This window comes from Notamacropus eugenii, chromosome 1 (assembly GCF_028372415.1).
Source record: "Notamacropus eugenii isolate mMacEug1 chromosome 1, mMacEug1.pri_v2, whole genome shotgun sequence".
Taxonomy (NCBI): Eukaryota; Metazoa; Chordata; class Mammalia; order Diprotodontia; family Macropodidae; genus Notamacropus; species Notamacropus eugenii.
Window position 1 is genome coordinate 479,269,656 of NC_092872.1, and position 27,771 is coordinate 479,297,426.

The 27,771-nt window shown below is 45.8% G+C and overlaps 3 protein-coding genes across 4 annotated transcripts in view; 1 reads left to right on the forward strand and 2 right to left on the reverse strand.

Moving 5' to 3' along the window:
• Positions 1-44: 44 nt before the first annotated feature.
• On the reverse strand, positions 45-7,742 carry DPM2 (dolichyl-phosphate mannosyltransferase subunit 2, regulatory). Its single transcript, XM_072632544.1, has 6 exons — positions 7,502-7,742; positions 4,341-4,489; positions 2,884-2,973; positions 2,178-2,280; positions 850-946; positions 45-658 (listed from the first exon to the last, which is right to left on the reverse strand). Exons 1-5 carry the CDS (start codon positions 7,725-7,727, stop codon positions 888-890), a joined length of 627 nt encoding a protein of 208 aa, XP_072488645.1. The 5' UTR covers positions 7,728-7,742; the 3' UTR covers positions 45-658; positions 850-887.
• LOC140519492 (uncharacterized) lies at positions 4,483-17,614 on the forward strand. 2 transcript variants are annotated; one of them, XM_072632541.1, is made up of 5 exons: positions 4,483-5,088; positions 14,458-14,779; positions 15,446-15,549; positions 16,760-16,969; positions 17,071-17,614. In XM_072632541.1, exons 2-5 carry the CDS (start codon positions 14,490-14,492, stop codon positions 17,220-17,222), a joined length of 756 nt encoding a protein of 251 aa, XP_072488642.1. In that variant the 5' UTR covers positions 4,483-5,088; positions 14,458-14,489; the 3' UTR covers positions 17,223-17,614. The 2 variants fall into 2 exon arrangements, with proteins under 2 accessions (XP_072488642.1, XP_072488643.1); XM_072632542.1 differs by lacking the exon at positions 4,483-5,088 and having other exon boundaries at positions 14,223-14,779; positions 15,446-15,483.
• Positions 17,615-18,948: 1,334 nt separating this feature from the next.
• EEIG1 (estrogen-induced osteoclastogenesis regulator 1) overlaps positions 18,949-27,771 on the reverse strand; it is a 41,613-nt gene continuing 32,790 nt past the window's right edge. The window contains exons 7-11 of the mRNA XM_072632538.1: positions 25,966-26,070; positions 25,364-25,553; positions 24,537-24,658; positions 24,243-24,312; positions 18,949-22,776 (exon numbers count right to left, since the gene is read on the reverse strand). Coding sequence (XP_072488639.1) covers positions 22,731-22,776; positions 24,243-24,312; positions 24,537-24,658; positions 25,364-25,553; positions 25,966-26,070 — 533 coding nt within the window. The 3' untranslated portion in view covers positions 18,949-22,730. The remainder of the gene's footprint in view (positions 22,777-24,242; positions 24,313-24,536; positions 24,659-25,363; positions 25,554-25,965; positions 26,071-27,771) is intronic.

Consider the following 27,771-nt stretch of genomic DNA (forward strand, 5'->3'; position numbering starts at 1 on the left):
AAGGGCTGGGCCTGTGAGGGGTGTGGAGGGATGACTGAGCCAGACACATATTAAATATTTATTGAAACACAGAGATGAAGCTGGACGCTTAGTAGCACGTGGGCTGCAGTAGGGTGTAGAGACCACATGGCGGTCAGATGGGTATAGAGTGTGATACAGCACACTGGACAAACAATATCTGTCAGGACTTTGTACCTGGTAGTGCCAGTAGTTTGGTCCACAAAGTCTCTACACTTTTCACAGCTTGCACTGAGCATCTCTCTCTCTCTTTGGCCCCTTCAACAGGCTAGGGTCTGGTCTTGCTCCCAAGGAAGTAAATTTAGGGCCAGGGATTTGTATAGTAGATCCTGTACCCCAGGATGAGCCCGAGGTTGTGTCAGCCTCTGAAAAGCTGACTTTCCACCGAGGAAGAGGTAGAGAAGGGAAGGAACCTATAGGAATGTGACGGAAAGCTCGTTTGCAGAGCCTGAGAGGGAGAGGAGAGAGGGAAGGAGGTTGATGTCTCTTTCGCCCATAAAACTGGGAGAGAGGCCAAGGGAGAAAAGCTGGAATGTCCTTCTCTTGTTCCTCCCATGTGGGCTGGATCCCAGGATGAAGGATGCAGTCAGTCATAGATGGAACTCAATTCAGGCCAGTCCCACAGGACCAAAATGGACACCTGTCAGGGGACATCAGGGATGCTAAGGCTCATCACCTGTGTCCTGAGATAAGGATGGCACCCCCTGCCCCAGTCAACCCTGGCCTGAAAGGAGGTGATGGGGACAGGAGCACAGGAATCTCTCTAATCCCTGCCCCCAGAGTCTCCTCTAAGCCCCACTGGGATGCAGCACCCAGGGTCCAAGATCTGACCTCCAGCTTCCTCCCCAAGTCTGGCTATGCCTCCTCCTTCAATTTGTCTTCTTGGCTGGCTTCCGATTCTTCAGCATTACATAAGTGATGAACAACCCTGGAACAGAAAGCCCAGAAATGTCCTTTTGTGAGCCAGGGTCACCACGCTTTACAGCAGGTTTGTGGAGAACACAAAGCAAGGACAAGGACATGGATCCTTAACAAAGCAAGTGATTAACACTAAACAATACCAACAGGAAGGCAGAAGGGGTCTTGGCTGTCCTGAAGACTAGTCTCCCTCTCCACGTACGAATGCCTTCCTCGCCTCCCTTCTAGGAGATCCCTCACCTTTTCCCTGAACATTCTTAGGGTAAGAAATTCACCACCCTCATATTCACACAGCTTTAGACTTAAACTTTAGTTGCAGTAGGAGGGACCTCTCAACCACAAGTCCCCATTAGAGACCATGGAGTATCCGCCTTTAGCCATACCTAGGGGGAGGGAAGCCAGAACTGCTGGTGTAGCCCTGCCCACGCTGGGGAAGGAATGGTTGCAGGAGATCTTCATACAAAGGCTAGGTGGTCAGGCACATGTTAGAGAGACGATCCGTGTATAGTTGGCACTGAACTGTCAGATGACATCTAAAAATGGGCCCTTTTCCAGCTCTGAGACTACGATATCATGATCTCTGAAAGCCCTCTCCATAAATGACATTTACTTCTACTCAAACAGGTAGCAGACAGTGGGAAGGACTAGAAGGTCAGGAGATTTAGGTCGTGGTTCTATATCTTCAACTAATGACCACAATGATAAATGACAATGATATGACTCTTCTAAAGTCTGCAAAGTGCTTTAAATACATTCTCACATTTGATCCTTGTTGCAAACCAGTGGTGATAATTTCCCATGAGAGAGGTTCATACAATAAATGTCAGAGGTGGGTTTGAACCCAAATCTTTCTCATTCCAAATCCAGCACCACTAACAGGAAACCGTGGTCAAGTCATTTTCCTAAGATCATAGATTTAGAGCTGGAAAGAACCATAGAAGGCCATGAGGTCCAACTGCCTCATTATCCAGGTAAAGAAACTGAGGTACACATAAGCAATTAAGCAAATTGCCCAGGGTCACACAACTAGGAACTATCTTAGGTAAGACTTGAACTCAGGTCTTCCTAACTCCAAGTCCAGTACCGTAACCACTGTGCCACCTCGCCACCACTTTTGGGAAGTGGTGAGTATCCCATGAAATCATTATCCACAGTAATGAAGAAGCTCAAACAGCTGCTGTTATGTAAATCACTCCCGAAACATTCTCCCCATTCCTGAGGGAAGGAGGAAGGTTACTCACCCACAAACAGCAGAAGGAATAGGCCAGCTGCAAGGGGGATGATAATGGCATAATCTCTGGGCAGGAAGTACTTGTGGATGATGTGATCACTGTCTATGAAGGGCTGCAAAGTGAGAGAGAGACATCCAAGTAAGTTCTACCACCCTGAGTCAGCAGCAGCCAAGTTTGGGGACACCAGAAACAGTCCTGAAGGGCAAGGTAAGCCTGGCTCTCTTGGGAGCCCTCCACTCTCACACTTCCCAGGGGGAAAACGGCACCCAGCTGCTGCTCGGTCTGTATGGCCTGACTAGCAGGTGCCTATGACCAGGAAGAGCTCAAGAAAGTGAGTGTTTTAGATTTGAAACTGGGACCACAGTAGCTGTGGGAGAGAAGGCAAGTAGCCCAGGAATAGACTTATCCACTTATCTTTTAATCATTCAAAGTGCCTATTCAATGATGACATAAGGTACGTCATAATATTCATTCAACAAATGATTATTAAGCAAACAAAGATTATGCACCTATCAGGGTACTGTCCCGGATACTACAAAAGACAGGGAGTTGAGAGAAGTTCCTATCGCTGCCCTCTAGAAGAGGGATGAGACACAAATGCAGATAAATTAACATGACTGTTAAATCAATTTTGCAGTGACAAAGCAGAGGGCTCTGTGAAGTCTAAGGGGAGAAAGTTGTTACCAATGGTGGGATCAGGGAAGAAGCAGCCTACCAGAATGATCACCCAAATTGTGTAGTAGACGAAGATCACAAGACTGAAAACCACCAGGCCAAATCCAACCACCTGATCTGTTGCTGTGGCCTGGAAGGGAGTGAAAAGGGAAGGCATTATTGAGCAATCATCTACCTGACTGGCAGGTATGCATGTACGTCATGACAGGTGAAGCGATGAGGAGAGATCTATGACTCTAATAAGCCAAGAGAGTCATGAAACTACCACAAAATCATAGAATTTGAGCACTGGAAGGGACCTCAGCAGCCTACTCTGACCCACGGCTGAAAGGAATCCCCACAGGAACACACCTGACAAGCGTCATCCTTCTTCTTTTTAAATACCACCAAAGTAGGGGATGCTACCCCCTCCTAAACTGGCCCAGGCCATTTTGGATAGCTGTAATTGTTAGGAAGTTTTTCCTTACATCAGGCCTAATTTTTCTGCCTTCAGAAACTTCCATCCATTCATTGAGCCCAGTTCTGTCTTCTGCCATCAAAAGGAACACCTCTAAACCCTGGCTCTTTAACTACCTGAATAAAATTCTCACGTACTCCAGGCTAAACATCATTTATAAAGTCCCTCCTACATTCCGTATCCAAGTCCAGTATTAGAGGAGGCAGCTCCAGACTCAAGTCAGGGGTAAATGGATGTCTGATAATTCATAGTACCAACGACAGATCTGGAGATCAAGAGACCAATCTCTCCATTTTACGGATGGGAAAACAACCCAGGAATCTAGGTGTCCTGTCCGAAGTACTATTTCTTCAAAGCATTTCATCATAGCTGAGGCAGCGTGCTATAGCAGAGGGAGTACTGAGTTTAGTGTCAAGAGAGCTGAATCTGAATTCCAACTATGCTTCTTTTTACCTATGTGACCCCGAGCAAGCTTAGGCCTCAGCATCTTCATTTGTAAAATGAGGGAGCAGGCTAAATGGTCACTGCTGGCTTTGGATCCCATGATATCCTATAAAGCAAAGATTGGAGGGGACCTCAACCCCTGGCTTCTAGAGGACCCTAACTAACGCTGCCTGGTGCTGGTCTCAAGAACCTTCTCTAGTCCTTTCCAACTGAGCATTCCATGTTCTATGTTCCCTATGTATCCACAACCCGTATTCTGAGATCCTCATAAGTCATAATCACAAGGCAGAATGTGATTGATGTCATAAGAAAGGTTAAAATTCTGGATTCTATGTTGCAAGGTCCCATGATCTGACCAGTGAGTGTCAACAAAGCATTATTCTGGACCCATGGAGATGAGACTGCCCCATTCTCACCCACAGTGACCTTTTGAAGACAAAAAAATAGAAGCCCACAGAAACAATGGCTTCACAAAGCCTCAGCAATAAAACCCCCAATTCCTCTTCTCTCACAGCACCCAGGACACAGATTTCCCCTTATTCATCAATGATGAGGCCCATCAGCCTCACCCAAAGCCTCACGGGGAAACTAGTCACCTTCCCATCCAGGAGAACAAAGCCAGGCCTGTGTCCTGCTTGGTGGCTAATGGCCCCAGCTGAAAGGCACTTGGGTTTAAGCTTTATCTCTGGCAATCTCTCCAAACCCCACAGGCTCCAGAGTGTCCATTTCCTGGGTACAAACACAGCTGCAAAACAGAGCAACATTGAGCCTTGGCACCAAGCAGATAATACAGGGGGGCATCACAAAAAAATGTCTCCCTCCATCTTGGCCTTTTTCTCCTGCTTAATAGGAAATGATGGAACAGAGGACTAAAAGGTGGGAGGCAAGAGCTCTAGCTCTGAACATTAAATATAAGTTTCACTGATGCTTTTTGTTTTTATATCAAAATCATACTGCTTGGCTTCTAAGGGGTAGGAGAAGGACAAGAAGAAGGAAGAGAATTTGGAACTCAAAATTTTAAGAAATGAATGTTAAAAAATTTTTAATGGAATTGGGAAATACTTAAACAAAACAAAAAAAATATCAAAATCATTTCTTGATTTTGAGAGATATATCAATACCTCTCCCCATGTTTTTGGGACAAACAAGTTATCTCTCTGGTAATAAAGAAAAACAGTTAAACAAAATGAGAGTGATGGCCCCTGACTATATAGTAAACATTTCACACTCCTAGCTCCCCAAAGGATGATACCAAAAGGAGGGAGGAACATTTCATCTCTTCTCCTGGCTACTTTGAAAGAAGAGATGGTGGTATGATGTAGAGAGTCAAGAGTCAGGAAGCCTGTAAGTAATTCCAAATCTTTTGACTCTAAAATATTTCCCCTCTCAGAGCCCTCTACTTGTCTAGCTGTAGAATGAAAGGGTTGAATTTGATGGTCCCTCAAATTCACATGCTTTTCTCCAATTTCTACCTACTAAAATCAGAGGACCCTCCCCCAAAAAGTGAATGAATAAATAGATAAACGGATGCATGAATAAGGGAATAAAAAAATGAAATCGTTGGCTCATCCAACGAGAACTGAAAAGGACCTCATAAGTTCTCCTGTATAACCCTCTCATTTTGCAGATGAGGAAAGTGAAGTCTACAGAGGTCAGATGATTTGCCCCAGATCACAGATCTAGTGTTTGACACAAGGATTTGAATCCAAGTCCTCATGACTTCAGATTCAGTGTGTTTTCCACTATGCCCTCCTACCTGCCCACAGAGGGTCACCTTAAATGCCAACTTCTCTATGAACCCTTCCTTGATTACCAACTACCTTCCCACTCTCCCTCCTCTGAACATCTGTAGCATTTTGTTTGTTTCTCTTACGAGACTTATCCGCTTTGCATTATAGTTATTTAAACTATAAAGCTGGAAAGGTCCTCAGAACATAGAATATGAGAGCTAGAACGGACCTCAGAATACAGATTAGAGAGAGATTTGTTGCTCAGTCATTTTTCAGTCATGCCCAATTCTTCATGACCCCTCTTGGGGTTTTCTTGACAAAGATACTGGAATGGTCTGTCATTGCTTTCTCTAACTCATTTTACAGATGAGGAAACTGAGGCAAAAAGGGTTAAGTGACTTGCCTGGGGTGACACAGCTAGTAAGTAACTGAGGCTGTATTTAACTCAGGTCTTCCTGTCTCCAGACCCAGTGCATCATTGAGCTACTTAGCTGACCCTATTAGAGTCAGAAGGGAGCTCAAATATAGAGTTAGAGAAGTCCTCAGAATATAGAATATAGAAGTTCTAGTTAGAACTAGAAAGATCTTCAGAAAACAGAATATTACATAGCATACTATTTGCACTACTCTTTTTGTTTTGTTTTGTTTCTTCTTCCCCATGGTTCATTCTATTGGTTACAATACTTCTCTACAACTTGACTAATGTGAAAATGTTTAATATGAATGCATATGTACAGTCTATATCAGATTGCATGCCATCTTGAGGAGGGAGGGGGGAGGAGGGGGAGAAAATTTAAAACTCAAAAGCTTATGGAACAGAATGTTGTAAACTAAAAATAAATAAACTTTTTCAATTTTTAAAAAATTTTTTAAAAAGAGAATATTATAGATAGAAGGGACCTCAGGACACAGAATGTCACAACTGCTTAGCGCAGTGCCTGGTAACAAGGTATTTAAATGTTCCAATAATCTTGTTGACGTTGGTGATAAAGAAGTGGAAGGAACTTCCGGATACAATGTCATAGTTATAGACAGAAAACAAAGCAGCTGGGTCTTCATGACTCTAGGCCTGCCTGGGAAACTCTTTGGTGAGAGGAGAGCAGGGTTCAACCTCAAAGCGCTATAGACATGGGTTCTCAACAGACGTCTGCAGAATGGGGGGTGAGAGAGAAGGAACAGATTTTGTGCTGAGAAGGAATCTGGCTTTAAGCACTGCAGCATTTGGGAGGAGGGACCCCAAGAACGGCAAGAATTCAGAAAAAGCAGGAAGGAAAAGCTACAAAGACTGGGATCTATACTTTAAACACATATTGCAAAAACCTATCAATGCAAAAATATACATACAGCACTATTTATAAGAGCAAAGGACTAGAAACCGTGCGCCCCGCGGCTGGGGAATGACTGCACAAACTGGCCTGTGAATGAACGTGCTGGCACATGACTGCCCCAATGAAGGGACACCACTGCAGCCCCGCAAGCCCAGACTGCAGAAACCCAAACCCCGCGCCGCCGCCGCCTCCACCCGGAAAGCACACGCCCATCATGCTTTCGAGGAACCCCTACACACGCTGGCAATCATCGCGCGACTTGGCTGGGTTGGGGGAGGATGCTTAAAAAGATAATTGATCAGTTATGGTTTCTTTACGGCTCCCCCCCGGGCTGCAGTGTGACTGGGGGAGTTCCCGATCATCTCTGGGCCAGCAGAACCCGGTTCGACGGTCCTCCTGTCCCCTCAGGAGGAAGCAGAGGGGCTGGGAGCTGAAAGGGATACCCCAGGGCCGGAGAGGCTTCCTCCCAAGCGGGGAGGGGCCGAATCTAGCAAAGCCACGAACTCGCAGCATGAACTTGCTGCCAATCACTCCTCCTCTATGGGCCTCAGCTTCCTCCTCTGTAAAATGGGACGGCTGGACGAAGTCATATTCAAGGCCCAGTTCAACCGTCACTTCTTTCACGTACCCTTCTCGTTTTAACCCCAAAACTGCTTAACACCCCCACCCAGAATGCCACCACCCCCACCCTCTGCTCACCATTTCTGCCGGATCCCAGTAGGAAGAGGACACATGCCACTTCCGGACTAATCCATTTTTCCGGCGCAGAGTCACGGTGCACCCTGGAAGTCGTAGTTCCTCGCCCTCCCCTCCGGAGATTGGCCACGTCTCTCAGAATGCCGAAGCTCCACCTCCCTGAGTAGGCCGGTCCCAAGTAGCGCGAGACTGTAGGGAGTCTTCCGAGCCCCACCCACTCGGAGGGCATTGTGGGAAATGTAGTTTTCAGAGATGGGCAAGGAGAGAGGAAAGGGGTCAAGGAGAGGGCTCCTTTAATCGGAATAATTTTTTAGAAATTCATAATTGAAGGAAACGCTTAATTTCAGTTAGGCGTTAGTGAAAATAAAGATGTGATTTTTTTTTCCCTATTGTAGTTCACAGGCTCCTTGGAATCTGGGAGTCCATGAACTCCAGGGTCAAGAATTCCTAATCTAATACAAGACCTTCATTGTACAGAAGGGGAGCTCGAGTTTCAGAGATGGGAAGTGATTTGCCCAAGGACACTCAGCAACCTAGTTTAGAAATGGAGAGCTTATGCCTTTCACATCCAGAGAAAGAACTATGGAACTGGATCGCAGAATGAAGCAGACTATTTTCTCTTGTGTTTTGTTTTGTCTTGGTTTTTCTCATGGTTTCTCCCATTCATTTTAATTCTTTCATGCAACATGACTAAGGCAAATGTATTCAGTAAGAATGTACGTGTAAAACCCATATCAGACTGCACGCCCTCTTGGGGAAGGAAAGGTAGAAAAATCTAAGATTTATGGAAGTGATTGTAGAAAACTGAAAACAAATACATTAATTAATAAAAAAAATTTTTAATAAAAATAATAAAATTTTAAAATAAAAAAAAAAAGAAATGGAGAGCTTGGGTCTCATAGTTTCCAGAATCAGGCTTTTCCCATTCCACGATAATAGCTAGCGTTTATATAGTACTTTTAAGGGCAGCTCGGCACCATAGTGAATAGAGCACCAGGCCTGTAGTCAGGAAGATTCTTCCTCCTGAGTTCAAATTCAGCCTCAGACACTTACTAGTTGTGGGACCCTGGGCAAGTCATTTAACGCTGTTTGCCTCCGTTTCCTCATCTGTAAAATGAGCTGGAGAAGGAAATAGCAAACCAGTCCAGTATCTTTGACAAGAAAACCCTAAATGGGGTCACAAGGAGTCAGACAGGACTGAAAAACAACAGTATAGCACTTTAAAATTGGTGAAGCAGTTTACATATGTTAATTATGTGTTAATGTTAACATAAGTGGGGATCCTTACAACACCGCTTTGGGGTAGATGGCTATTATTATCCCCATTTTACAAATGAAGAAATTGAATCTATGGGAGGTTAAGTGACTTGCTCAGGCAGGCACAGCTAGGAAGTGTCTGAGATAGGCTCAAGTCAGGTGTTGGTGGCTCCAAGTTCTGCACTCTATCCTCTGTGTCACCCAGGGGCTACTCCTAGCAGTACATTATGCTGTTTCTTCCCAGTCTAAGTCCCTCCCTAGGAGCCCCAACAAACATTTATCAGGTGCCTGCAGGAAAATCAACACTGTGCTGCGTGGTTGGGGGTGGTACTAAGGGCTGACCTCTTGAAATGAGATTCTTTGCCGTTCTAAGATTCATTCCTTGAACAAACATTTATTAAGTGTCTGTTACATAAAAAGCTCTGTGCTCCATGCTGGGACCACAAAGATTAAAAAACACAGTCTCTGTTTTCAAAGCTATTACAGATCTTGGAGATAGTGGTGGGGGAGAGGCACTTTTATCAATTTGTATGATGCAAGGAGGATATTTCCCATATAAGTATGATGCAAGGCAGAAGGTGATAGGGACAAGGGAGAGATCCAGGCATAGGCTTCTAGGAAAATTTTGGGAAGATAGATAATTTTCAGTTTTGGGGAATCCTGGGAAAGACTTCCCCCAGGATAATGTAGCCCTTCAGCTGGGGCTTAAGCGATTTCAACAGGCTAAGATGAGGAAGGGCAACTTGATATAGTAAATAGAAAGCCAGACACCCCCCCACCCCAGATATTTCTCCAGGGCAGGCAAGACACTCTTTCCAACCCCCTATCAAGCTCCCATACCTTCTGGTCTGCTAATGCCTAAGTTCAAAACCAGCCTCAGACAGTTACTAACTGTGTGCCCCTGGAGCAAGTGGCTTAACCTCTGAGTGCCTCAGTTTCCTCATCTATAAAATGAAGATCACAATAACAGTACTCCTTTAGACTGACAAGACACAGCACTCTACCCTCAGTCTCATCAGATGCCTCCCTCAAAGCATCTCCACCCACTGAAACTCTTCCTAGACTCACTCCTCAATGAATAAGTTATTTCCATCTCTTTATACTCACCCATCCCAGTGATTCTGAACCCTAGACTGCCTTGTCCCAACTTGGCTGCTCCCTTACTCCTACCTGCCTCAACACTTCCCCTCCAACATCCTCCTCCAGATCTACCTGACTTTTCTGTGCCCTCTGGAATGCCTGCTCCATAATTAACAATCATCCTTTCATCTTAAACTCTTTCTTTCTCCCTCCTTCCATCTTCTGATCCTCACTGAGACCAGGCTCACTCCTGGTGACACTCATTCTCTCCCCCAGAGGTGTGCTGAAACCAGCTCTCATGAATCAATAGTTAAATTTTCAGTGTGGGCCTTCTTGTTAGAATAACACTTTCTTGTTATCGTTCAGTTATATCTGATTCTCAGTTTCCCCGTTCTGGTATCTGCTTGGCAGAGATACTGGAGTGGTTCACCATTTCCTTCTCCAGCTCATGTTAGAGATGAAGAAACTGAGACAAACAGTTAAATGACTTGCCTAGGGTCACACAGCTAGTAAATATCTGAGGCTGGATTTGAACTCATGAGATGAATCTTTTGACTCCAGGCCTGGCACTATCCACTCTGCTGTAACCCCCACAATTTGCCTCCTTCACTCCTATTCATGTAGTCCTGAAACAGAACTGGGGAAAATAACAAAAGCCATGTTGATTTGGTCCACTATAAATTTACAGTGTTTAATCTCACCTGGGTCTCATTTTGCAAAGAATTCTTTTCATTCCTGATCAATTCACTTATCCATTCTTCACAGCAGCAATCCTCCCAGAGCACCCCCTCTTTCCTCTATCTCATCTGAAGACTTCACTTCCAAAAAATGGAAACCATTCCCAGAGATCTCCCCCTTACCCTGCATCATTCCCGCATATCTCCAATGAAGAGATGGCCCTTCTCTTTGCCAAGGTCAATCCTTTTGTGTAGTCTAGATGTCATCGCCTCCTGATTCATCCTGCATATTGCCCTCACTATCATTCCTACTCTTTTAAATGCCCTCATAACTGCTGACTTTTTCTCTGCTGCCTACAAACAAACAGGCAGATAGCTGGTGCAGTAGATAGAATATTGGACTTGAAGTCAGGATGACACCTCTTCCTGAGTTCAAATCCAGCCTCAGACACTCACTAGCTGTGTGACCCTGGACAAGTCAAGTCAACCTGTTTGCCTCAGTTTCCTCATCCATAAAATGAACTAGAGAAGAAAATGACAAACCACTCCAGTATCTCTGCCAAGAAAACCCCAAATGAGGTTATGAAGACTCTAAAAAATTACCAGACAAACCTATCTTGACCCCATCTTTTAAAAATTCTCACTTGATCCAACCATTCCTCCTAGCTGTCATCCTCTATCTCCCCTCCTCTTTCATGGCTAATCACATTTAAAAAGCTATTCACAACAGATGCCTCCTTCATCTCTTCTCCTCCAGATTCTCTGCTCTGACCTCATCATTCAACTGAAACTGCCCTCTACAGTGCTACTATACCACATTTTTTCATCTTCCACAGTATATTCAAAGGGAGGGGACTTCTCACTACAGTTGACACCAAGCGGATCAAAACATAAGACTGGTGCATTCAACCAGGCACAAATCGCAAAGATCAAAGGCCCATATCTTCCCTAGTGTTGCTATGCCCATTTTTATTTTTAGAGAAACTAAAGGTTAGAAATTCTGAAAATAGAAAGTAATACAACTAGTGTTCAAATTTAAATTGTCTAGTTGTAGAAAAATTATTTTCTATTTTCAGTGATATCTTAATTGCCAAATCTAATGGCCTTTTTGCATCTTCATCTTGACCTCTCTCTGCAACATCTGACACTGTTGATCTCCCCTGGGATACTCTCTCTCTAGGTTTTCATGACATTGCCTCCTTCTCAGTCTCCTTTGCTGCTTCCTTTTCGTTCTTTTTATATCTTTGCTGACTCTTCACTCATATTACACCCATCAACCATAGGGTGTCCACCAAGGCTGTGCCCTGGGCTCTCCTCTCTTTCCTCTCCACTATCTCACTTGGTGGTCTCCTTAGCTCCCATGGGTTCAATTATCACCTCTAGGCAGTTAATTCCCAGATCTATTTATCTCTCAATCAATTGCCAACTGCCTTTTGGTTATCTCAAATTAGATGTCCCATAGGCATCTCGAACTCAACATGGCCAAAACAGAACTTATCTCTGCCCAAATCCTCCTCTCTTCCCAACTTTTTCATTACTGTTAAGAGCAGTCACCCACGTTGGTGACTTTGGCACCATCCTCAACCTCACTCTCACCCCACATATCTAATTCTGTGTTAAATCTTGTCATTTCTACTTCTACAACATCCCCCATACCTAGCCCCTTCTCTTCACTCCAAGAGCTGCCACCATCATCTTGGTTCGGTCTTCTCATTTCTTGGCTAGATTCTTCAGCTTCTCTGTTTTAAGTCTCTTTCCACTCAAATTCATCCTCCACTCAGCTGCTAAAGTGACTTTTCTAAAGTGCAAGACTGAATGCGGATCAAAGCATACTTTTTATCTTCTGTATTTTTCTTAGTTGTTTGTGTATATTTTCTTTCACAACATGACTAATATGGAAATGTTTTGCATGATTGCACACGTATAACCCATTTCAAATTGCTTGCCTTCTCAATGAGGGTGGAGCAGGGAGAAGGAAAGAATTTGGAACTCAACATTACAAGACAAATATTAAACACTGGTTTTACATGTAATTGGGGAAAAATAAAATATTAAGTCAAAAAATATAAAGTGTAAGATCATGTTAACCCTCTCCTTAGTTTAATGATTGCCAGTGACTCTGAGTTATTATTACCTTCAGGATCAAATATAAATTTCTCTGTTTGGCATTTAAAACTCTTCTTAACTCCTTCCAAGCTTTCTGGTATCTTACACTTGATTCCCTTTCACCAAGTGTGCCATTCAGCTACACTGACGTATTTGCTCTTGCTTGAACATGACTTTCCATCTTGCCTCTCTCTGCCTTTGCTCTGGCTGTCCCAAATGGTTGGGATGCTCTGCCTTCCCTCCCTGAGGCCTCTCACTTTTCTTGGCTTCTATCAAGACTCAACTCAAATCCCACCTCCTGCAGCAGGCTTTTCCTGGTCTCTCCAGCTGCTAATCCTTTGCCCTCTGTTAGCTTCCCTTCTACTCTGTACATCTCTTGTACGTGCCTAGTTATTTCCTTATCCCCCCATTAGGATGTGTGTTTCTTGGTGGTTTTTTGCCTTTCTCTATATCCCTAGAATTTATCACCATTTAACTTGGCACATAACTACTGTTTAAATTTTTACTGACAACCAGAAAGATATAAGTTCAAGTACTATCTTATTTCTCAGGACCCTAGGTAACTCCCTAAGATTACACATGCTGCAAAGAAGGCACTGAGGAAAATCCATCTTTCAATGAAATCCCAGGTCCAATTCCTATCTCCAAGGTGGGCCAGAGTTACATTCCAGGCATATTAGAGGCATCATGGCTCAGAGGACAGAACTTAGGGTCAGGAACTTCCGATTTCAGATCTGACCTCAGACACTCACTAGATGTGTGACTGTGGATAAGTCATTCAACCTGTTTACCTCAGTTTCCTCATCTATAAAAAAGAGATAATAATAGGACCTATCTCCCAGGGTTGTTGTGAGGATCAACTGAAAGAATGTTTGTAAAGAATTTAGCAGTGTCTCTACTATATAGTAGGTGCTATCTACATGTTAGCTATTATCATATTGAATGACCTGTTCAAATGCCCAGAGTCGGGAACCACCAAAATCCAGGAATCAGCTGGTCACTCAGTTTAGTTGGAGTGTGTGAAGGTCAGTAATATAAAATATGGTTGGAAAGGTAGACTGGAACCACGCTGTGGAAGGTTTTAAACAACGGCTGCTGGTAATTGTTTAACAGAGCAGCTAGGTGGCGCAATGAAGTCAGAAAGACTCATTTTCATGAGTTCAGATCCAGTCTCAGATGCTTACAAGCTGTGTAACCCTGGGCTAGTCATTTAACCCTGTTTGCCTCAGTTTGCTCATCTCTAAAATAAGCTGGAAAAGGAAAGGGCAAACCACTCCAGTATCTCTGCCAAAAAAACCCCAAATGGGGACACGACTGAAACGACTCAACAATCATTGAATAACAAATAATCGTACAATTAACACATTTTCTAGCTTAGCATATCCTCCAGCACTTCTGTGTGATAAAACAATAAACAAGACAATACACCAAACCCTGATTGTAGCATTTGCTGATTTCCAAGGCTCAGAATGAAAATTTAACCTTTAGGAAGGAGCCTGTTCAAGCTAGCTCCAATATAAATCAGACTAGGGAGACTGGGGTGCCACTGACAACTTTTGAGCACAGAAGGGACAAGAACTGACCAGATGAAGAAAATTCCCCAAACCAGGCAGTGTTTAATTGGTGCACAGGGAAAAGCCCCCAGACTCTCTGGAGGATTTGGGAATGGGAAGAGATGACTGAAGACCAGGGTGGTCCAGGACGCAGAGAAGGATCTTGAAGAATGGGTAGAATTTGAAAAGCCAGAAAAAGGACAGGGCATTCCAACCCCACCCTTTCCACCCGGCTCCTCCCTAGCATTGGCTCACTGATTTACTATTTCTCTCACTCTGGTGGCAGGAGTCGTCAGTTTCTGCAGGACCCTGTCCAGGATGAAGTATTGGGGGCCCCTGCCTCTGCAGCTTTTGCTAAGCTTCCTGTCCCGGGGGCAAGGGGCCCTGCCCCAGGATGTGGACTGTGTCCAGGTCCACCCTTGCACGTGCCTCCTGCAGGGGAGTCATCAGGTGATCAATCTGGCTGCTGTGGGACCCTTGACCATCCCCTTAGCCCCCGACAAGGAACCTGAGGGATACATTCAATTCAGCCCTTGCCAGCCTTTCAGCGAACCTGCTAACCTCACCTCCACTGAATGCGTACAGGTGGCTGCATGTGTGACCCTGAGGTAAGGAGATCCTCACTCTGCCTGCCTCCCATTCAAGGTAGAAATCATGAAATCACATGGTAGAGTAGAAAGAAGATTTGCTTCTGAATTAAAGAGGCCTGGGTTCAAATCTCTTCTCCTGAGTTTCTTCCTATGTGAACATTGCCTAGCTTTCTCATCTCATAAAATGAAGGTATGTGTTTGTGAGAGGGGGAGGGGGAGGTTAGGGGGAGGGTGTACCTAGGAGTCAGGAAAAACCTGAGTTCAAATTCTGCCTCAGACTCCTTCCTCCCAATGAGATGGAAGTACCCCTAGAGAAATGACTTAGCCTTTGCCTTCTAGAGCAAGAGTTCCCAAGCTGGGGTATGAGAAGTTTATCAAGGGGACATAGGGAACTGGTTGATTTGATTTTCTGTGCAGTCATACTTTTTTTCCAAGAGTCTTTGGAGAAACATGTCTCATTCTTTTCTTCATGAAAAAGATCCCTTCCCTTTATTTCTTCTGTTTACGTTCATGGCAAACTCAAGACTTTATTCTTTTCATATTGACAAGCGTACAAAAGGTTTTCAGAAAGCCAGACACTTTCACCATGACTCGGCTGTATGCCTCAGTTTCTTCACCCATGATAAAGGGAGCCTCCAACTGAGTTTCATTTGCTAAGGTTCTATCTTCGACTTTCTCCTCCAGACAAGCAGGCTCCGGGGATCTGCACCACACTACTTATGGTAGGCACCAAAAGAGTGAATTTCGGTACAACAGCAGCACCCGTGTCTTGACTGTCACCTACCCTGGTGAGGAGGGAATGGGTCAGTGGGGAAAATCCTGGGCTAGGACCCAAGGGACCTGTAAGTCACTTAACCATTTGAGCCTTAGCTTTTCTCCCTCTGCAAAATGGGAATGATATCGGCATTCTCTACATCATGGGATTTTTGTGAAGAGTTTTTAACTACAAAGAAATGTATAAATGTGAGCTATTATGATCAGAAGGTTGGCTCTGCCATTTTGTGTGACTGGGCAAATTTCTCTAAGCAACTAGGTGTTGAAGGGAACAGAGTGCACCAGGCCTGGAGTCTGAAAAACCGGGATTCAACTTGGGCCTCAGGCACTTACCTAATAGCTGCGTGACTCTGGGCAAGTCACTTTAACCTTGGCTAACTTGTTTCCCCATCTGTAAAATGGGGATGATAATAATAATAGGCTCTATCTCTCAGGATTGTTATGAAGATCAAATAAGACAATATGTACAAAAATATTTAGCACAGTGCCTGGCACATGGTAGGGCTTATTCCCTTCTCTCTAAGCCATTGTTTCCTCAATTGTTAAATGAATTATCTAAGACTAGATAAGCCTTTGATCCTAATTTTATCTGGTTCCATGAGGTGGGTAAGAAGCCTAAGAGAGAAAAAAGATTTGGGAAACACTTCTAAGAATGAACAAAAAAAGTATATATTAAATACTTACTGTGGGTACCCAAGGATCTTTTTTAAAGAGCTCATCCGGGAATGGGAATTGGGGTGGGAAAGGGTTGTAGTTGTGAGTTTAAGGGACTAAGAAGAGATCGTCTGGACTTGAGAATCTTTTGTGCTAAAAGAGTAAGCAGATGAGACTTTGGGAAATCAGGAGCCAGCTAGATGGCCCAGTGGATAGAGCATTGGACCTAGAGTCAGGACGACTAAATCAAGCCCTGCCTTAAACAATAGCTGTGTAACCCCAGGCAAGTCACTTGATCAGTCTGCCTCAGTTTCTCCATAGGAAAATGGGGATAACACCTACCTCATAGGATTGTTGCAAGGTTAAAAGATAAAGTGCTTTGCAAACAAAATGTTATATAAATGCTAGCTATTATTGTTAGGAAAAGGGTTGGAATCTGTCGTGTGGATGATTACTGAAGAAGCCTATGGGCAAGAGGTTGAGAGGCTAGAGAATGAGGGTATTTGGAATCAGAAGACTGGAATCTTGAGAGCTCCTCATGCCACAACTTGACCCCTTTATCTTTTCCAGCCTGGCCTAGCAGTGTCCTGAACACCCTGGCCCACTTTAACTGCAGTCCAGTGAGTACTATGGTCCACGTGTCCCTCCTGCCCACCCACCTGGAGGTCTTCATCCAGACTCCCTGTGCCTGCCCAGACCACTGCCGACTCTGGAGCCCAGACCCCAGCTTCCTCATCGTCATCTCATTCTTTGTGACCCTTGGCATCTACCTCCTCTGGGGTAAATGTTGGGGACTCTTCAGGCCAGGGAGCTTCTTGGGGAGAGAGGGTAGTTGGGAATGCTGAGGAAATAGTTAACCACCCTTTCCTATGTGACAACAGGTATTTGTGGACTGCCTGTCATCCACACCAATAGAGGAAATCAGCTCATTCCTCAAGACCATTTTGGGTGCAACCCCTGTTTATCTTGCCTTGGGAAGTCAGAGGAAGACAAAGAAAACATCCCCCTTATGGCCCTCTGTTCTGGAACTTAGAACTCAACTGGGACCCTCCTGGCCTGGGTCTCCACTGCAATGTAAAGAACCAGATGTGGAGGCTATGATTGAGGCAAGAGGATGGGGAACTAGATGTGCTTGACCTTAAATCTTTTTGTGCCCTCCTTCCTGGGGATATTGAGTTGGAAGAGGGAGAGGCTTCAAGGGTTGTCAGTCACTTAGAGAACTGGGGGATGGGGTGAAGTGTGAATTAGGGCCAGCTGATCTTAACACGGCACAATCCTAACCAGTACATATTGAGGAGCAGGATTTAAATAATGTCTAGAAAGATTTCTAGCCCTGACGAGAGACCAACATCTCTTAACCTGCAAGGATAATTTGTAATCTCCTTATTAAACTTGCCCTTGGTGGTCTTAGTTATGCCTCCCCCAGTCCTGGCTGCAGTCCAGTCCCTTCCAACCCAGCGCCAGGCTCCTTGGAGCCCAGCACTGTCACAAGACGTCAGGGTAAAAAGCAGGAGAACTCAGCTCCAAGGCCACCTTGGACAAATCATCTTCCTTCTCTGACCCTTAAGTCAGTTTCTGGGTCACAGTGAGAGGTCAGGAAGATAGGAGGACCTAGGAAGGAGATATTCCTCATCCTTCCACTGATAAGACTGCCTGGTGTCTGGCTACCTAGCAACAGGAGACAAGGAAGCGCCTGAGCATGAAAGTGGAACCAGGAAGAGGACTAAGAGGGAGCGGAACAAGAAAGCAAAGGAATGCTAATAGGAGGGCAAATGTGGCGCAAACCAAGGTGAACAGAGCTGAAGGAGAGGATGGAGAGATGCATTCAGTCGTTTCAGTCCTGTCTCTTTGTGACCCCATTTGGGGTTTTTTTTGGCAAAGACTGGAATGGTTTGCCATTTCCTTCCCCAACTCGTTTTACAGTTGAGGTAACTGAGGCAAACAAGGCTAAGTGACTTGCTCAGGGTCACACAGCTATTAAGTGTCTGAGGCTAGATTTGAACTCGTTTTCCTGACTCCAGGCCCTTTGTTCCTTTCACCAAGCCACATAGCTGACCCACAAGAAAAGTGGGACAGTACAGGAGAAGGGTGATTAATCTTAAATTACTGATACTTATTTATATCAGAGGGTTTTTAAACATCTCTGGGATAAGCTTCCTGTGTAAGACAAGAAAGAAGGACCTGATATTGAAGGACCTGATATTCTTTGGAGGTCCTTAACCAGTTCTTAGGTGACTGTCTTGAAAATCGATAGCACATGAGAAGGAAGAAAAATCTAATCCCAAGCCATGTCGGCCTAAACTTATTGCTCAGTATCCACATTCCTGGCCCACAAGATAGGAAAAATAGATTGTGCAGAAGCCAGATTCCCTGAAGACCTGGGACCAACAAAGAGAAGGAAGAGGGAACTGCCACATGGAAGGCTCATCACAGAACAGGACCTTAGCTCATCAAAATTGTACCTGAAGGTGAATTCACTTCGACAACACATCTGGACAACAGGACTAGTTCTGTCCCAAGTCAGATGATGCTTGCATGGTGAAGGGCAAAGCTGAATAGGATCTGAAGGAGCCCAGTATTCTGCCTGCCATTCCAGAATGGCTGAATCCTAGATCAGCCAATTTACCCAAGTCTCGCCCACGGCCCCCTCTTCCTACTAGAAGGAAACCTCCCATCAGCTAAAGTCCAACATTTCCTAATGTCTTTAACACTCCGCTGTAGAAACTCAGCACGCCCAATAACACACAAGAGAACCCAAAAAACAAAACCCCATAACTTTTAATTGGCCCCAAATCATAATGCCAATTTGACAAAAGACTGAATTTCCTCTTACATTGTAGTTTGCTATGATAGGAACAAGATACAGAAGTACAAATACCATCAGTTGAATCAAAGATGGTGATGATATTTCCATAAGGGGAGGGGGAAAAAAAGAGGAAAAAGAATTTAGCTCCCTGTCTCCCTCCCTCCTCCCACCCCATTTAAAAAAGATGGAGCAGATTACTCCATCCTAGGAAGCTGAGAATCACCCAAACCCAACTAGACACCTGCCCCATGGAAGTTACTCATGGGATGGGACTCATGATTGAAAGGGAGTGGGGATGGGGTGAGGACTTAGAACTTTATTAACTCTTTTTTAGATCTCTGAGTAAAAAAAAGATAAAACTCTCTCGCAGATTTCCAAACTGTTTTGCATAGACCTATCCCCTTTCCAAAAATATCTCTAATATAATTTCTCTATATAGAATTTGAATCTAAAGCTTTGACAGCACTAGTTAGAACCACTGAGGTCCAGGTATCAGAAAACACACTACCCTTAAGAGGACAGATAGGGCAGGGGGTTGTTTGAAAGGAACGGGATTATTTCGCTAAAAATTTGAAAAGGACCAGTGCAGTTTTCCCACTAATTTCCTGTCCCCTAACTACCTAATTCCCTCAGATTCTCCTCTAGTCTGAAACTTTGTATTTTTGTTTTCTCTTCTATGGCTGCCTGGGCTCTGACTTCTCCCAGAAGGGTCATCAGCTGGAGGTCCAGTCCTAGACTCCTGTGAGCCTAAGGGACCTTTCCTATCCCTGATGTCATTCATTCTTCAGCTTTTAGGCAAACGGCAATAACCCATGCTAGATGACTAGGGAATGGGAAGAAAGGAACCCAGTCTTGAAGCTGCCAACTGAGAGAGGTAGAGATGGGAAAGGCTGATGTAGATGACAGGTTTAAGGGAGCTCTCCCAAAGGGATGGGTATGCCCCTCATTTCATAGGACCCCCTGGGCTTTCTCAGTAAGTGTGGAGGCCAGCTGCACACTCAGAAAAACAAAACACCACAAATCTCTCCTTCCCCCGATCAAGTTTTGTTTTTTTCTTTTGTTAAGATCTTAGACCAAACTGTTGAAAGAAGAAAGAGGTCCCTACCCTCTTAGGGACCCCCCACAGTACTGGCTCCCAGTTAAAGTGCTAGTCATTCACAAGAGTGGGGAGAGAGCACTCCCTCAGGGCCGAGTCTGGTGCCTTTCTGAACCTAGGACAATTCTATTCAACAAATTTTCAGTCCTGACTTAGCAAGAAGGTCTGATAAGTGTTTTCTAAAAGGTTAGAAAAGAAGAAAAAGAAAAGGCATCCACCTGGACCCAAACTCCCCGCCCCCTCTCCCCACCATGCTCACCCCAGCAGGGTTCCAAAAACAAGTATGTAGGCAAAAAAGGGCAACTGAGTCCTCCTGGGACCAGGGGAAAGTAGGGTGGAAACTGGAGCCCAGCTCCATTCCCACTGCTCAGAAAACCATTCTCCCCACATTCCCCACCTAAGAGAGAGGGCCAGCTCTCTGTATGCCTGGTCCTGACCAGACAGCTCCTCTGGGGGCTGATCAAAGTGGTGGGGTCAAGGAAGAGAAGAAAGGAAACCAGGGAAATGATTTCTCTCTTTCCAGAAATAAAATAGCAAAAAAAAAAGGGGGGGGGACATTATCAACTTAAAACAAAAATCCAACCCTCCCAACCCTCCCACCCCTCCCGAAACCAAACACCAGCCTGCTGGGTTTATTAAAAATTACAACTTGGCAACTGAAATTAAAAAAAAGTTAAACCAGTGGTTTGAACAAGGAGGTCACAGGCTCTGTATCTCCTGGCCTGGGCCTTTGACATGGGGAGAGAAAGTGCTAAGAACAGAAGCTTTGGCAGTGGCAGGAGGTGACACCCAGACATTAGACACATGGGCTGATGGAGTGGCTCTGTCCTGCTGGGAGCACAGCTCCAGGCTGTAACTGAGCAAGCACCTCTCATCCAGCCCATTCCTGTCCAGGCTAGGGGAAATTATCCCCTTCTGCTCATCAATTGAGGCAGGGTTAAGTGGGGTTACCTCCGGTTATGGCCCAGCAGGCCAGCCTTGCTGAAAGGAGACAAGCTCTTTTCTCCTGTTCCAACACCTCCAGCCTCCAGGAGCTTGTGGACACTTCTCCCTCTCTCCCTGTTCAACTTGCTATTTTTTTCTTAATTTCTCTGTTGCATCAACTGCCTAAGACCCAGCCCCAAGCAGAGAATACACCAGAACTTACAAGGTAGAGAGGGAAAGAGCCCCTGTACTTCACCCAACTGGGGATGTGAACCTGTCACAGGCCTTCCCAGGAGGGCTGAAACAAAGTCAAGGTAGGGGGCTCCCTACCCTAATAAGGGGAGTTCAGGGGCAGCAGTCACCACCTGGGCAGTCTGCTCTCCTGCCTTAGATGGTCTCCCTCACTCTGGACAGATGAGGGAATGGGGATGGGGGGGATAGGCTGACAGCCAGTGATACTTAGCTAACCTGGCCAGCAGGAAGAGCACAGATTTCAAAAAAGGGAGGCTCGAGGCAACAGAGGAAGGGGCTGGCAGAAGGATGTGTGCGCATTGTTGGGGTAGGGAGAGGGATGGCCAACCACCAACCCCCCCAGGCTCTGCTAGGAAAATATGTGCAAAGTGCAGAGAGCCACTGTGAGAAACAGAGGCAGGCAAATTCGAAAGGGAAGAGGGACATGAGAGGGATAGCTTATAAGTTGAAAGTATGTGGTATAGGCCAGAACAAGCTAGGGATGGGGAAGGCCACCTGGCAAGTCCGTCTGAAGGGCCTCAACCTCCTAAAGGCAGGAAGTCGGGGCTTAAAAAGCTCTAAAAAGAGGAGCTGAAGGGAGGGAGGGAGCTGCAGGAGGAAGCCGTAGTCTTTAGCTCAGAACCAGAGGACAGCAGGAGTCTTGCAGCAAGTTTTAGGAGGCAGCTCCAGTCTCTCCAAGCAGCCTGTCTCTTCTCCTCTGGAAGGTGGTTAGTGGGAGGAATCAGAGATGGCTCTGAGGTGCAGCTGGAACCAGGGTGGCCAGTCCATACAACTTCCAGGGCAGAGGGGAAGATGGGGCAGAAAGATCCTTGACTCCAGAGAAGTCAGAAGCACCAGCACTGCAGGACAGGACAAGGACGTACGCAGGACCAAACGCTAGTCCTTTTCTCTTGCTTTTAGGGAAACATGCCTGCCCACATCCATACTCCAAGAGGCCACAACCCTGCCCAGCAGTGGGCCTACAGTCCGCAGTGGGAGTCAGCTCCCTAGGCAGACTCTACCTCTTCCCTTTGCCTTCTGAACTGGCACTTGAGCCAATAGTTTCCTATGATGAGGAAGGATCTGTTTATGGAGCTATCTGTATCTGGAGTGTACAAGCAGAGTTCCCTGGAAGGCTAGGCTGCCTTGGGGCTCTTCTGTCTGGATGTCTGCACTTTAGTGGTTTGGAGAATTTTCACAGTGGTACAATCAGACCGCAGCCAGCGTCCTAGGAAATACTCTCCAGAATACCATGTGATGAGATGGGTCAGCTCTGGGAACAGGAATAAAGAACGATGGATGGAGAAAAAACGGATGATGAGGAGAGGTCCCAATGCCAGCTTGGGGGAGCCCAGCCTCAGGACTGGTCTGGAGTGCAAAAATCAGATGAGAGTTGACAGAAGTAGAGATGGATGAAGAAGTGGTCCCTGGAAAAAGAAGGGACCCTCCCTTCTGGAATGACTCAGGTCAGAAGAGCATGGAGGTCAATGGCTTTCAATCACTACGGGCTCAAAAACTCCAGAGGAGACTCTGCAGGAGGGAAGTGGAGAAAAACCATTTAGCAGCTCATCAGAGACAAAGGTTATGTCAGTGATATCCAATAAAAGCTGATGGGGAGGGGAGCAGAGCCTGATTCCGGCAGGTAGTCATGAAGAAGGTATGATGATTAAGTCAAGGCCCGTGCAGGCAGCAACCATCTTTGTATCCCCAGTACCCAGCCAGCAGGGCCTTACACAGTCCAGGGGCTTCATCAATATTGGTCAAATTGAATTCTAAGCTGGCTGTGCCACCAATTTACTGTGTGACCTTAGACAAGTCCCCTTGTTTCTCTGTGCCTGGTACCTCTGGTAAAAATTGGAGGGTTGGGCCAAATGACCTCTAAAGTTCCTTCCATCCCTGACGTCTAAGAGGCAGACACAGTACAGTGGAAAGAGCCCTGGATTTGAAGCTAGGAAGATTTGGTTCATGTTCCAGCTCTAACCTTGAATCAAGTTAATTCTCTACCCTGGCAGGTTTGCATTGACATCCATAAAATGGGACCCTAATACTGGTACTACCTGACCTCAGGGTTTTTATGAGGAAAGCCCTTTGTGAGCCTTAAAGCGCTACAGAAATGTGTATTAGGCTGAACCTTGGCTCTCCATTCCTGCTTCTAAGAGCTTAGGGCTGCAGTTCCATCTCTGACCAACAGAGGGCAACCAAGTCCTTTCCAAGCATATCACAACCTCCCTGCAGCCTCACCTGGCCTAAATCCAGAGGCCTGCCTGGCCCTGGCCACAGGAATCCAAGATTTAGAGCTGCCTGGGACCCTTAGAGGCCATCCAGTTCAACTCTCTCATTTTACAAGAGGGGAAACTGAGGCCCAGAAGGGGAAATGACTCATCCAAGATCAGACTATCAAGTGATAGACAAGACTGAAACCAGGTCTTCTTGACCCTAAATCTAATCTTTGTTCTGTTTCACTCCAACACACTATTTATTATATGGCAAATCGTTTTGTTCATTTGGAGAAATAAATGCCAAATAATATCATTTTGCCTCTACTTCCATGACCCTAAACGCGATCCATTCTGCCAGAACTTTTCTTACACCAGGAAAGGAGATTCTAGGCTCTATTCTGGTAACTCGACTTCACACCCAAGAGTCCTTCCTGAAGTGTAACTCAATCCCTTCCACTGCTATGCCTGGTCCTTCCCTCAATCTGACCTTTAGGGAAATGGAACCCAGTAGAGCCCCCCAACACACCCTCCCCAACACCTCTGAGCTGTTGGTTTCTGTACCTCTGGAAGGCCTTGTGCTGTAGGGCCAGCTCAGTCCAGAGTACCAGGAAAGCTCACTGTGGGGTTCTGCCCAGTGGGTCCCTACCTTTGCAATTAAATTAATTAAATTCCGTTTACCCCATCTACCTCAGTCTCCTCTCAGGTGAAGGAGAACTACTACTGGCCTATCTGATTAGTGCCTGGCACAAAGTCTGGGTGAGCAAGGAGCCACTGTACCTGGTGGCCAGCTGAATACCACTCAAGGTGGTGGTCCCGTCCCTGCTCACAAACAACCTCAGGTTACTGTCTGTGGGAAGAAAGGAGAGGCCAAGGTTAGGGAATCCATAGGCAGGATGTCCTCTAGAGGAAGCCTATCCATCCATCTCATCCCATCCCATCCCACCCAGCAGGAAAAGGTGTTTGGGCAGCAGGCTCTAGGGGTTCCGTGGGCAGCTGGGAGATGCTGTTACCTGTGCCTCAAACCCCATCCCATGTCAGCACTGGCCCAAGCTCCCCTCAAAGGTAACTTACCCTCATTGTTGCTGACATCTGTAAAGTCTTGGCTCTGCATGATCTTCTCCACAATGTCACCTGCATCAATTCTCGTGTCATCTACCCACGTTGGGTGACTTTCCACTGAATCCTTCTTCCTCCTTGGGGTGAGGGGAGAGATGATGGAATAAAGCACCAAACCCTAATAAAGCCAGCCGAGAAAACTCAGAGCTAAATGGGAAAATACTGCTGATGCTCACCTCTTTTAATAGAGGCATGATGTTGGAGTGGCAAGATTACTAGACTGGGGATTATGGAATTGTAGCAATTTAGAGCCGGGGCATCCTGTCCAACCCCCACATGCTTTACAAGAAGAGGCAGAGGTCCAGGGAGAGAGAGGACTTGCCTGATATCCTACTGGCACATGTAGGCTTCAAATGGAGATCCTCTGAACCCAAGTCTAACATGGCTTCCATTATATCCCACCTTGGCATCAGGAGACCTTGAACAAGTCATTTACCCCTTTCTGGAGCTGAGTTTCCTCATCTATTATGTGATTTTGTTGGACTAAATAATCTCTAAGGTCTCTTCCAGTACTAAATACTCTTCTCCCAGGCATCTCAGCTCTGACCCCTACGACCCTGGGGAATCCACCTCAGCTTTCCCAGACTCAGTTTCTTCACTTGTAAAATGGGGACAATCACACTTCCACCTCATAGAGCTGAGCTGTAATGTGCTATAGATGTGTGAATGACCATTCTGGGATGGCCCTAGAACTTGGTTCACCATCCAGAACCAGGAATGAACCCCAGAAGAGACTCAAGGGGACCTTCACCTCCCCATACCTCCCCCACTCCCCACCCTACCTAAACGATCGATCTGACAAATGCAGAGGTCTGGGGGGCCGAGGAGGTTTTTCTGGCTTGTGCTCCCTCTCACCCTCAGGACACTCCACAGTCATGCTAAGGCCGCCAGAGGCACTACTGCTGGTGGACGTGTTTCTTCGGTGAGTCAAGTCTGACAGGCTGGAGGAGCGGGAGTGTTCAGTGCTGTAACCTGGGAGAGCGAGAGACAGAGAAGCAGTGATGACCACCCCTCCCCACAGCCATGCTAGGCAGGGGACGCCTTGGCTGGGGGCAGGCAGAACAGGAAACCATCAGCTCTTGCCCTAACTTAAGGAAGTAGGTAGAAGGGCTTGGTCCCAGTTTTGAATCTGATTCTCAAGTCCCTAGGAAATCGGAAAAGAAAAGCAGCATGGAGCAGTGGGCAAAGAGCTGGCCTCAGAGTCTGAAACACCAGGGTTCCAGTTTCATCTCTGACATACTGGCTGGGTGGATATTAACCTCTGAGACCAGTGCCTATAGAAGTAACGTCATAAGGCCGTGTGAGGCCACAGGGAGCTAAGGCATGTATAAAAGCACTTTTCTGGCTTGGGTTCAGAGCAGTTGTTACTATTATTTTTATTTACCAGAGATCTTGGACTGCTGGCTGGCGTAGCTGGAATTACGGGAATGGCCAGAGTGGAACACTTCCTCTGGGCTTGACAAGTTCTGATCTGGCTCTTCAGGGACCCCTGGGAAGAAAGCAGGAAAGTTCATTAGAAAGAAAGAAAGAAAGAGAGAGAGAGAGAGAAAGAGAGAAAAAGAGAGAGAGAGAGAGTCTTCCTCTGTCCTCCTGTCTCTCCCTGTCTGTCTCTATCCCTCTCTGTCCCTTTCTGTCTCTGTCTCTATCCCTTTTTCATCCCTCTCTCTGTCTCTCTTTCTCCCTCACTGTCTCTTTCTATCCCTTTCTCTGTTTCTATCCCTCTTTCTGTTCCTATCTCTGTCTCTGTCCCTTTCTATTCCTCTGTCTCTCTCTATCCCTCTCTATCTCTTGACTATCTCTCTCTGTCCCTTTGTCTCCATCCCTCTCTCTCGGCCTCTCCATCCCTATCTCTATCTGTCAGGAGAAGGGGCCCAGCTCGTGGCCAGCACACGTTCAAAGTTCCACCTTCACTGCTAGGAGTGCAGTCAGAGGGACCCGGGACCCTAGCCTTCCAAGCTCTCTGGGCAAAGGAGTCCTACAAATGTGACAAAGATAAAAAAGAGCTGAAAAGGCCTTTTCCTGACAGAACAAAAAACTCTTATCTGAAATTTGAAGTATGCTAAAGTCTAAACTCTCCACGCCTCTCCACCCTCCCACCCCTGTTGCACAAACAGGGAGAGTGAAGGGTTTTGAGTTTGTTTCTCTTGGGGTGGGCCGACAGAGAAGCAGAGCCAAGACCAGCACCCCCCAGGGTGTCTAGACCCCCCAAGCCTCATTCTCTTTATCTGCCCTACCTCTGGAGATTAGAAAATGCAGTCCCAGAGGGAGATCTGGGGAGGAGGCAGCAAGAGGACATTAGAAGGAATTTTCTATGGGACAAAGGTCAGAGGTTTATTTTAGGGAAAAAAGAACAGAACAGAGCAAAAATATGGCTAAACCAAAAAAGAAAATCAAGTCTGGAAAGAACAGAATAGATAGAAGTTTGAAAAACAGCCTCACTGTGTAGCATTATTACATATAATACTAACATTCATTTAGCACTTGGAGGACTGCAAAGTACTTCACATGCTTTCTCATCTGATCTTCATAACTACCCTTAAAGGAAGATGTTTTTATTCTATGATTTTACAGATGAGGAAACTGAGGTTAAGATGCTAAGTATCTGCCTAGAGTCACACTCAGCTAACACTTCTGAGGCAGCACTGAAACCTGAGTCTCCGTGACTCCAGGTCAGTGTTCTGTCCACCACTCACCACTGCCTCTCACATCTAAGATGATAGATGGGAGCTGCCCAAGCTGCCCATGACTGTTTCCTCACTCTCTCTTCCCCACCTCACCTCTTCATCCCCCCCCTCCTGAAAGCCTGGATGCTCCAATTAGGAACTAGATCCAACCAGCTCAAAACTGATTAGCCAGAGGGGCCATACCTAAACCTCAGAGTAAGTTTGGAGTAGCCTGGATACTTGAACAGTCCAGTTTCTTATGTACTTGCTTCCAAGTAGAACTGGGCCTGACCAACACCAAGTCTGGGAATAACCCAATGGGTCCTTTAAAGGAATTCTGGGTAAGTAGTAGTTTTAGTTCCTAGAGCATGAGGCACTGAATGGATGGGGAACAGAGGGATCTGATCTCAACTCCCACTATTTTTTAAAGGCAGCATTTGCAAAGCTTTGTCAAAGGACAAAGGGGAAGGTAAGCACCTCACATATTCTTAAACTGCAGAAATGGACTAGCGCTGGGAGCTTCATAA

What these genes read in the sequence shown, in the direction of transcription:
- DPM2 (XM_072632544.1), bottom strand. Translation starts at nt 7,727, where the DNA reads ATGCCCTCCGAGTGGGTGGGGCTCGGAAGACTCCCTACAGTCTCGCGC. An exon ending in TTGTTCTCCTGGATGGGAAG is followed by an intron (nt 2,974 to 4,340) that starts GTGACTAGTTTC and finishes ACTCCCTTCCAG; the next exon opens with GCCACAGCAACAGATCAGGT. An exon ending in ATTCCTTCTGCTGTTTGTGG is followed by an intron (nt 947 to 2,177) that starts GTGAGTAACCTT and finishes TTTCTGTTCCAG; the next exon opens with GGTTGTTCATCACTTATGTA.
- LOC140519492 (XM_072632541.1), top strand. Translation starts at nt 14,490, where the DNA reads ATGAAGTATTGGGGGCCCCTGCCTCTGCAGCTTTTGCTAAGCTTCCTG. An exon ending in GCTGCATGTGTGACCCTGAG is followed by an intron (nt 14,780 to 15,445) that starts GTAAGGAGATCC and finishes TTTCTCCTCCAG; the next exon opens with ACAAGCAGGCTCCGGGGATC. An exon ending in TGGCATCTACCTCCTCTGGG is followed by an intron (nt 16,970 to 17,070) that starts GTAAATGTTGGG and finishes ATGTGACAACAG; the next exon opens with GTATTTGTGGACTGCCTGTC.